Genomic DNA, 11527 nt, shown 5'->3' on the forward strand with positions numbered 1-11527 from the left:
ATTAAGGAAAGCAGTTTTGACATCCATCTGCCAGATTTCATAATCATGAAAGGCAGCTATGGCGAGCAATATCCTAATAGATTTAATCTTAGCCACTGGCGAAAAAGTCTCATCATAGTCAATCCCTGGGGTTTGAGTAAAACCTTTTGCAACCAGTCGAGCCTTGAATGTATGCACATTCCCATCCATGTCTGTCTTCTTCTTGAAGATCCATTTGCAACCAACTGTCTTGCGACCTGGTGCACTATCAACCAAATTCCAAACTTGGTTGTCATACATGGACTTAATCTCGCTGTCCATTGCCTCTTTCCACTTGGAAGCCTCTGGGCCTACCATTGCTTCCTTATAAGTGACTGGTTCATCTAAGTTTACCAGTGTTCTGTCACTTATGAATGTGTCACCATCTGAAGTAATATGAAAACCATACAACTCAGGTGGCACACTCACCCTAGTGGATCTTCTAAGAGGTAATGAGTTATCAATTGGTTCAACAGGAACTGTTTCCTCTGGTTGAATGCTAGTGTCATCTAAGGTTCCTTCATTGGCTGACTCTTGAATTTCTTCAAGGTCAATAGTGCTCCCACTGTCCTCTTTGAATATGAGCTCTCTTTCAAGAAAGACTCCTCTTCGTGCTACAAAGACCACGTTCTCACTAGGCCTGTAGAACAAACATCCAAAAGACTGCTTTGGGTAACCAATGAAAACACATTTCTCACTTCTAGCTGCTAGCTTGTCGTGAGTCTCTCGTCTTACGAAAGCTTCACAACCCCAGACTTTAATATGTGCTAACGAGGGAACTTTCCCTGTCCACATTTCGTGAGGTGTTTTGGCAACCTTCTTTGTAGGGACAAGATTGAGGATGTGGGCGGCTGTCTCTAAGGCATACCCCCAGAAGTGAATAGGAAGCGAAGCCCGACTCATCATAGAACGAACCATGTCTAACAAGGTTCGATTGCGCCTCTCAGCTACACCATTTAACTGTGGTGTCCTAGGAGGAGTCAATTGTGAGACTATCCCACATTCTTTCAGATAGTCGTTAAACTCGATACTAAGATACTCCCCGCCTCTATCGGATCTAAGTATCTTTATCTTTCTGCCCAATTGATTTTCGACTTCATGCTTAAACTCTTTGAACTTTTCAAAAGTTTCTGACTTATGCTTGATCAAGTAGATATATCCATATCTGCTATAATCGTCAGTGAAAGTCACATAGAATCGATTAGCATCTCTTGTAGTTGATCTGAAGGGTCCACACACATCCGTGTGTATGAGATCCAACAGTCCTTCACCTCTTTCACAAGACCCTGTGAATGGTGATTTTGTCATCTTTCCCAAAAGACAAGACTCACACATATCATCTGACTTTAGGTCAAATGATTCCAACACTCCATCCTTTTGGAGTTGGGCTATGCGTTTCTTGTTAATGTGTCCAAGACGACAATGCCACAAGCATGCCTTGTCTACACTATTAGACAAGTCAATATTAAGTACACTATTTCCTAGGCTATCAACACAAGTCACTGTTTCATACACACCATTACAAGGCAAAGCTTCAAACATAAAAGCACCATTCTTATAAACAGAAATTGAACCATTCAAATCATTAAAAGAATATGTAAAACCTTGTCTGAACAATGCATGAAATGAAATAATGTTTCTCGTCATCTCAGACGAATAGCAACAATTTATTAAATCTAATCTAACATCATTACTAAGCAGAAGCTGATAAACTCCGATCTTGGTTACTGGTGAAGACTTTCTGTTTCCCATGATCAGGTTTATCCTTCCTCGCTCTATCTCCTCACTTTCCTTTAGACCCTGCAAATCAGAACAGATATGAAAACCACATCCTGTATCAAGGACCCATGAACGAGAAGATAATGAGTTATTAGCAGAAATAGTGTAAATACCTGCCGAAGATGGCTTCACTTTGCCATCCTTGATATCTTGCAGATACTGTGGGCAAGATCTCTTCCAATGCCCCTTTTGGTTGCAGTAAAAGCAAACTGCCTCTTTTGGATCAGAAACATGGGGAGTGGAACCATTGGGCTTAGCCTTTGGGCCATTACTAGATGACCCAGCTTGAGCCTTGCTCTTCCAGTTATGCTTGGGAGGACCTTTCCTCTTTTTCCCCTTTCCCTGTCCAATAGCCAAAACAGGGGCACTAGCAGGTGTGGAGGGTATACTTTTACCTTTCATCCCTGCCTCAGCTGTCTGCAACAAGTTGTGCAATTGGGCCAAGGTCTGCTCAGTATTGTTCAAATGGTAAGTTAGAATAAACTGACCATAACATTCAGGAAGTGAGTTCAAGACCATGTCAATGGCCAATTCCTCATCAAAGTGAATATTGAGCTTGACCAAACGCTCTATGTAGCGTTGCATTCTTTGCACATGTGACACAACTGACTCCCCATCTTTCATCTTGCAAGCCATGAGTGACTTGACTACTTCGAACTTTTCTTGACGAGCTCGCTTATGGTACTTTTCCATAAGGTCCTTGTTCATCTCGAAAGGCCAGTAGTCCTCATAGTACCTCTGCAGTTCTGGGGACATAGTTGCCACCATGATGCATGCCACTTTGGTAGCATCATCGTAATGTTTCTTGTAGGCAGCAAGATCTTCAGGAGTAGCTTCATTCTCATCAAGCTCTTTCAGCTCCTTTTCAAGAACATATTCTTTGTTCTCGAAACGAAGAGCCATCTTGATGTTGCGCATCCAATCGTTATAGTTTGAGCCATCCATAACGACTTTGGAGCAGATATTAAGCAAAGAGAAGTTTTGGTTGGAGGAGGATGAAGCAGAAGTGTTTCCAGGAGTAGACATCTGAAAAGAAAGAAAGTTTTAGTTAGATTTCAAGATACCTTAATAGAATAACCCAAAGATATAATATCAAGGTTAGGATCCAACTATGAAGATTCACAACTTAGAAATGGGATGCCGAGATCCAAGTGCAAATTTCATAAAGGTAGGTGAATGACGATTCACCAATTCCACCATTAGACGAAACAAACGAAGTGAAATTCCTAATTCTTTTGAGATACATTGAAACTATTCAATGGCATGTTTTAATCTCAGATTATGCTCTTCTATTTGTGACTGGGATGCCGAGGATCACAAACAAGATGTGAATAACCATGCAAATGTGCTTGGTAACCTCATTGTCTTTATCATTAACTATTGATGTGCTGGTAAACCACACACGCTCCATCAAAATGACAATTATGAGATACCCATTGCTACTCTTTATTAGTGCCTTTTAGTGTGCTGGTTAACCACACACGCTCCACTAACGACCAATAAAGCATAATGTGCAATTTCATGGATTAGCATACTTTTCACATTTTTCCTAAAGTAACTAGAGTTGGGATTTTGAAAATAATGTTCTAGTACTTTCTTTAATATCATTATACTTTTAATGAGAAGTAGTTGTCCTATCAAATCCGTTCTGCTAACGACCCTCCACTAATCAAGGAAGCGGTGGGTGAGAGTGGACACCCATTCAACTACCATTTTATAGGCAGTTTCCTTATACCCCCCTTATAGATTAGCTTCGTGAATGAGGCATACTAGCGATTTGACTGACCATATTCTTATACATATAATATTAAACCTTTAATTATAATATATATATAAGGTGTGTTTTAAAACTTTTTAAAACTTCAAGGGTTTATATAAATTTCGAAATTTAAGCTGTTAAATTCAAATTTAAATAAACCAATTCACTAGATTTAATATTTATCTATTAATTAACTATTAATCAAATTATTAAATCTTGTAAGGATTATCTAATTAAATTAATCAATTAATTTAATCCTAATCCTTATCCCTCTTATTTCGAAAAATAGGGTAAGGATAATTATCCAATTAATTTAATTAAGTAACAATTATCCAAAAAAACAAGAAACCCTAGTTATCCTCTAGCATATTTCGAAATTTACAAGGGAGGAGGCTAGGGTTTTCAAAACCCTAACCCTAATTTCGATTAGGGTTCTTTGGAGGCTAGGGTTTTCGAAAAAACCCTTTGATCCAAAACCCTAGAAATCGAAAATTTTGGCCTTTAGGGTTTAATAGCTATAAACCCTAATTTGCAATTCAACAATTGTAGCAATTCAATTTAAAACAACAATGGCTCTGATACCACTGAAGGGTTTTAGGTAAAACAAATAAACTAGAAAAACAATTCCTAAGTTCACATGCAACCTACTTTGGATCTATGTTTTAACTATTGAACATACAACTTTGAATTGCAATACAAGAACCCTAGAGGAGAGAGGCTATTATCGAAAATAGTAAACTAGGGTTTAGGGTTTACATACCTTTCAATTGTTATAGCAAACAATTGATATTCCCTTGATCTTGATCTTGATCTTCTTGGAAGCTTTAGCACCACAAGTGTAATGCCTCTAATGGAGTCACACCCAAACTAGCAAGAAGGAAAGTAGAAGAGAGAGAGGAGGGAGTATGCAATTTCGGCCACTAGGGTTTCTTCTAAAGAATTCAGTACACAAAATGTGAGCCAGGAGGCTCCTTAAATAGTTGAGGGAACTAGGGTTTAGGGAAAACCCTAGTTATCCTTTGCTTAGGGCCTAAGCAAGACCCAAGGCCTTATCTTGGAGCCCTTGGACGAATTCTCTAGGGTTTCCCCTAGGGTTTTCGTCCACCCCCTTCCAAGGGGGTTCTGGAACCTTCCACTCAACTATTAGTTAATTGCAAACTAGTCCCTGCACTTTATAATTAATTCTTTTAACCCCAAAATTAATTCTGATTAATTTCTGGCTAACAATTAATTAAACATAATGATTTCTAATTAATATTATTAATCCATTAACATATTAATAAATCATTTATATTAATTTATTAATCTTATAAATTAATATCTCTCCTTTCATAATTTCCTTGTCCAGTTGCTAGGTTGAGGGCAACCCAAAAGGACTGTGCTGTTATCAATTCAAGTACATACCAATTATAGTTATGGGCTTAGACACCTAATCCAACAAAAACTTCTCCCTTAGCTTGGTTTTGGCATTTAGGACCTTGCATGTACGTAAAGTTTGCAACTTTAGGTGGAAACCATGCCCTAGGAGGTTAGATGTGACATCCCCAAATTCACGGCTAGAAAAGACCGGTTTAATTTATGCTTTTAAAATAATTTCAGAGTAATCCTTTGATTAAAAGAGTTGCGGAATTTGTTCCCAAAACGAAATATGATAAAATAAGATTTACCAAAGCATTTCTTAAAGAAATGTATTTTCATTATATATAAAACTCGGGATGTCATGTTCCGATACAAACCAAAAGCATAAACGGCACATTATAAGCCTTACAACAGTTATATACAACTACTGGCCTATAAACAAAATATCTTCACAAGTTGTCCAACTTATGCTCTCGCGCCACTACCTGTAATACAAAGAAACTGAGTGGGTCAGGTTTGGGAGCCTGGTGAGCACATAGGGTTTTCAACCCACAATAATATAATTATTATTTATAATCATCAATCAATCAATCAAATTCCCCATCCCCATTATCTCCTTTATTTCTTAAGGATTTACCCTAATAATCATCTATCCTTCATTCATTCATTCCTAAAGATTGACTTTAAGGAATAAGCACAAATTCTATTGTTGCTTAAGGCGCGGCTGCCAATGACATCTATTCGGTGCATCTGCCAATAATATCGTTTAGGCGCATCTACCATGATTACGACATTCACTATTAGGCACTTCTGCCAATACTATCCTTTTTGCGCAGCTGCTAGGATGTTTAGAGTATCACGTGGTTTAAAATATCTATACGTTGTGGCGCAGCTACCAATATTCATCTATACAATACTAATCCATACTCTCGACGTACATCTATAAGGCACTAAATCCATAACTTCCAACGTACATCTATAAGACACTAAATCCATAGCTTCCAACGTACATCTATAAGACACTAAATCCGTAGCTGCCAATATAATCCTTTAGGCGCAGCTGCCAGGATATTTAGATTACAACTAGTGAACACTTAAATCAAAATACTTGGCAAACACTCTGTTTGAAAATACTTAATGAACACCTAGCTCAAACAATATGATAATAATGTATATCTAAATCCTGCAAGACCACTATTAATATTAACACACACACACACACACACACACATATATATATATATATATATATATATATATATATATATATATATATATATATATCATATTTCTAAAACAATCTATCGCATCCCGTCGATCCCCAGATACTGACCCTATACAATGATCTTACGAGATATAGCCTAAGGAATCGATATGAACAACAAACTGACGAATCTGCTTCGGAAATTCCCTGGCAGCAAACGAGGATCAATAAAGATATCAAATGAGGGGAATGAAATAAGTTTCACCACGAACCTTCGTTCGCAAAAGAAAGAACCACAAGACAATTAAGTCAGGGGTAGTTATCTAGATAACAATGCCTAGCCGTGGTCCGAATATCGTGAGGTATTTTACCACCAGACTCACCCTATCCAGCATAGAACTTTGCCTAGCTCGTGAGGTATTTTACCCCCAGACTCACCCTATCCAGCATAGAACTTTGCCTAGCAGTGGTCTGAATATCGTGAGGTATTTTACCCCCAAACTCACCCTATCCGACAATATAACACCAGACATACCTAGTAGTGGTCTATTAGTGATACACTTTATTAGGCAGTCTATGAAGTTCCCTTAATTACTTCGTGAAAGGAAACGCTGACATATGAAGCTCGTTCGATCACTTCACAAAAGAAATGCTGACTCCAAAGCTCTTTCAATATAAAAAGTATGGGGAAATACTAATAGAGTACTCCCGTACGCTCCCGTAACTGACACACAATAGTGTCAAAAAGACTTTGTACATGATAGTACTTCTGGCACATTATAGTACTCTGGTATGTGTAGGACTCGTACCCGAGAACATAATAATACCCCGGCACAAGCAGCACCTAAGACACAGGGCTTTGAAAATGACTTCGTACATAAAATGTACTTCTGTACGTAGGATGTACTCCACCGATCATCGATCTCACTACACACGTACTCTTAATAAGAGGCTACCTGATGACGTGACTAAGACGACACGACAGGATCGCGCCTAGCCAAAACACTAAGCGTTCCAGCCAAGCTAAGCCCAGCGGGCTCAGCGCCCGCCAGCGCCTCTGGGGACAGGATGCCCAGGCGAAGGGCTCGCGCCCACTGAAGGACGCTCCCAGCTCCAAGACAAAAGAGACAATCAGGGGACAAACAGTGGATCAGACCATTACCGCCAGAGCCAATAAGAGCGCCCTGACGGTTGAGGAGGCACGACCCTCCACTCAGCGCCTCTGATCTTGTCTCCCCAAAAAGTGATCCTGTCTAGTACGGACTAGGCAGGAGCGCTAGGTATAAAAGGATGCACCCTCGGACTCACGAGGTAAGCTCTTCTCTACAAAAGAAGACACCCAAAACCCTAGATATCTCCTAACTTGACCGTCGGAGCGTTCTTCCGGGAGCATCCTCCCGGGAAGCGGCTGACGACCTCTCTTTCTTGTGATCTTGCAGGGATAACGAACAATCTGATCCACCAGTGTTATTCCAGCTGAAAGCTAGGTCACATTATTTGGCGCCATCCGTTTGTGAGACGAAGAACACAAACTAAAAGCAAAAGACTGACGAATTAATGGCGTCCGACGGCAGTGATGGACGCGACGACTCTCAGGTTAGTCCCATACGCTCCATGGCAACGTTGGACGGAACACCGCCGCCCACGGCGGACAACAGAGCAACTCTAGGTGAGGGATGCTCTACGATTACCACCAACACCGCCTCGCAACCAGCAACTCACCAACTGAGGACAACTCCGGCGGGGCCACACTTAACCACATCCCTTCAGATGCCACCATTCTTTGTACCACCAACGCAGCAACCACCGTCGGTCCACCCGGCGATACTACCACCAAGCCAAGTTTTCAACAGCCAACCGCCGTTTATAGTGACACCGTTCAACCAGGTGACGGGTGGATTAGGCCCAGTGCTCTCTTTACCCCCACTGGCGCAGACTATGGTGGCTCATACGCCACCTATCTACTCGATGGCAGGTGCGTGGGCGGGACCGACCATTGCCTCCAACCATAACCTCCAGCAGGCCTCGATAATCAACTCCTTAAAACCAATACACTCCTTCCCCTCCCACTATCCTCTCCAGTTGCCATTTCAATAGCATTCCTTTTGCGGACCAACTCCAGGCGTTCATGCATCGCCGTCATGCGGTTTAGGCCTCCAACACCAGCCACAAGGCACAATACTCGTCCCAACCCAAGACTGCCTCTCTCGCAATGTTACATCCCCGTTTGTCAAAGAATTGCTAGAGTACGAGATACCGAACACAGCCAAACTGCCAACGCTCAAAACCTATAAGGGCACTACCGACCCGGACAGCCATATCGACATGTATGAATGGACAACGACGTCTCTGAAGCTTGATGAAAGGTTCTGGTGCACAAATTTCCCGACGACTCTCGATGGCAATGCAGGCACATGGTTCAAGACGCTACGCCCAAGGAGCATCTCCAATTTCGCTCAACTTAAATACTTATTCCTCACCAACTTCATGCAGCTACGAAAGTGCAAAGGAGATTCTCATTCCATAATAGGATGTAAGCAAAAGGAGGCTGAAATCGTGCGAGAATATTTCACCCGGTTCATAAACGCCACGTTGGATGTTCCGGGACACGACGAAGGGCTTATAGCTGGCGCTTTCACATGGGGTCTTTTACCAGGTCCCCTGTCACAAAAGTTGATGGGTAAGAAACCCCAAACACGGGCCGAGTCAAAAGAAAGGGTAGAACGGTATCTTAGGCAGGAAGAAGGCGAGGCAGCAAAGCAGGCATACCTAAATGTCATGACGACCAAACGCCATAACCCAAGTCACACGGACTTTCGGGGAGGAAGTAGGCACTTTGGCCAGGCAAGGAGGCCTCAGGCGAGATTTCGCCCGTTCGATAGAGACGACAGACGGAGTCGTTGACCATAGGTGTATGCGGTATCAGAAAAACAACAGCCAGCCAAGTCACCCAAGAGCCGGTATTGCGAGTACCACAAAAGCAAGGCACACGATACGATCAGTTGTTCGGTACTCAAGAAAGAAATGGAGGAAAAGCAGCTCAAAGGAGACTTGGTGGAAATAGCACGAAGCTTGCGCGCCAAGTTTGATGCTGAGAACGCCAAGAACGCGCACCAGGAGGGAGTTCAACCCAAGGAAATATTCATGATACGTAATAAAAGAAGTAGGGAAGCGCAGTCGCCGAACTGTCGGATCCCCGGGCCCCCGGCACGGACTCTCACGTTTTCTGCGCAAGACCCTCGCCCCGAGGGATGGAGAGGTGATAACCCGTTGGTAATCCAGGCCTCCATCAAATATGTGACCATACACAGAGTGTATATCGACACAGGGAGTTCAGCAGATATAATCTATGAGCACTATTTCCGGCTCCTCCCGGATCGATGGAAAGACAACCTGAGACCCACGGCGGGGCGGCTGGTCGGATTCACTGGCCACAGCCTGTGGCCGCTGGGCACAATTCACCTCCCCCTAATAATCACCAGCCACGATAAGCAACGAAAGAAGACGGTCATGATCGACTTCATGGTCATCCGACACTCGGCAGAGCACAACATTATCTTGGGTAGAACGGCCCTCCTAAAGCTAGGAGTGGTCCCGTCGACTATGCATGGAATTTTGAAATTCGACACTCCGGCAGGTCCAGCCACGGTACTCGCCACCCCTCCCAGAGAATTACAGTGCTTTACGGTAATGAAGCCAACAGAGATGACTAAAGAAACAAAAAAGCCGCGGCGGGATCCGGCGAAAGGAAAGGAAGTAATCAACGAAGAATACCCTGATCAGCCGATCAGCATTGGTCATAACCTCCCAGGTCACGTGAGGGAGGCGGTAGTCGGCCTATTCAAGCGATATAAACACATATTTGCATGGACTCCCACAGACATGGTGGGGGTAGATAGGAAGGTCATTGAGCATAAGCTGGCAATCAAGCCAGGGACAAAGGAAGTGAAGCAGAAGAGAAAGGTCCAAGGAGGGGACCGCAACAGGGCAATCAATGCAGAGGTGGCTAAGCTGGCGGAGGCCGAAATAGAAAGGGAAGCAGTTTTCCCAACCTGGATCGCTAATCCAGTTATGGTGCGCAAGCAGGACGAGTCATGGCGTATGTGTATTGACTTCTCAGACTTGAACAAAGCGTGTCCCAAGGACTGCTACCCCCTCCCGGAGATCGACCAGAAAGTGGAATCACTGCAAGGGTTCAAGCTGAAGTGTTTCCTAGATGCATATAAAGGATATCATTAGATTCTGATGAGCGAGCAGGACGAAGAGAAAACGGCTTTCTACACGGATCATGGCACCTTTTGTTACACCAAGATGCCCTTTGGTTTGAAGAACGCGGTTGCCACGTACCAGCGCCTTGTCGACTCGATCTTCGCTGAGCAAATTGGGAGGAATATTGAGGTGTATGTCGACGATATGGTGATTAAGAGCTCTCATGAAAACAAAATGTTGCAGGACATCGAGGAGACTTTTCGTACACTAGAAAGAGTCACAATGAAATTGAATCCGGCTAAGTGCACATTCGGGGTAGAAGAAGGACAGTTCTTGGGATACTATGTTACCAAACAGAGCATCTAGCCTAGACCAGTTAAAGTGGACGAATTTATGGAGACACCACCCCCAGGCACTCTCAGGGACGCACAGGGTTTGAATGGGAAGCTCACAGCCCTGAGTAGATTCATCTCGAAATCCGCGGACAAGGCCATGCCGCTATTTCATACACTGAAGGGTTGTATTGAAAAGAACAGCTTTCAATGGAAAGCCGCGGCGGAAGAAGCGCTCCAGAAGATTAAAGAAGCACTACACAAGCTACCTACACTGGCCAGCCCCGTCCCGGGGGAAACATTGCAAATGTACCTTTCGACCTCAAACGAGGCGATATCCTCGATGTTGACCGTAGAAAGGGATGGAGAGCAGAAGCCGGTATATTTTGTGAGTAGGGCATTACAGGGTCCTGAACTCAACTACGCCACCCTGGAAAAACTGGTCCTGGCACTCATTTACGCGGCGCGACGTTTGAGGCGCTACTTCCAGGCGCACCAAATAGAGGTGCTAACAAATTGCCCCATCAAACAGATATTGCTCAAACCAGAAACATCGGGCCGGCTAGCAAAGTGGGCGATCGAGCTGGGGGAGCATGATATAAGCTATCGTCCAAGGACAAGCATTAAGGGACAAGCACTGACTGATTTCTTGCTCGAGATTCCAGATGAAGGAAGCTTAGCCAAGAAAGGGATCTGGGTGGTAGAGGAGGTCCCAGCCAACGACCACTCGTGGACGCTATATACCGATGAGGCGTCCAGCAGGGAAGGCTCGGGTGCCGGCTTAATCTTGACTAGCCCAGAAGGAGAGGAGGTGACTTAAGCTCTTCGTTTCGACTTTCACACCTCGAACAACGAGGCGGAGTACGA

General features: G+C 43.4%; 1 protein-coding gene across 1 annotated transcript; it reads left to right on the plus strand.

The window, feature by feature from the left end:
* The first annotated feature begins 9143 nt into the window (after nucleotides 1-9143).
* LOC145139016 (uncharacterized) lies at nucleotides 9144-10358 on the plus strand. Its single transcript, XM_079072983.1, has one exon. It carries the CDS (start codon nucleotides 9144-9146, stop codon nucleotides 10356-10358), a length of 1215 nt encoding a protein of 404 aa, XP_078929109.1.
* Nucleotides 10359-11527: the final 1169 nt, after the last annotated feature.

This window comes from Lactuca virosa, chromosome 9 (genome assembly GCF_052849685.1).
Source record: "Lactuca virosa cultivar CGN04683 chromosome 9, Lactuca_virosa_CGN04683_v6, whole genome shotgun sequence".
Lineage (NCBI taxonomy): Eukaryota > Viridiplantae > Streptophyta > Magnoliopsida > Asterales > Asteraceae > Lactuca > Lactuca virosa.

Coding starts and splice junctions, on each gene's coding strand:
- LOC145139016 (XM_079072983.1), top strand. CDS start 9,144: ATGGAGGAAAAGCAGCTCAAAGGAGACTTGGTGGAAATAGCACGAAGC.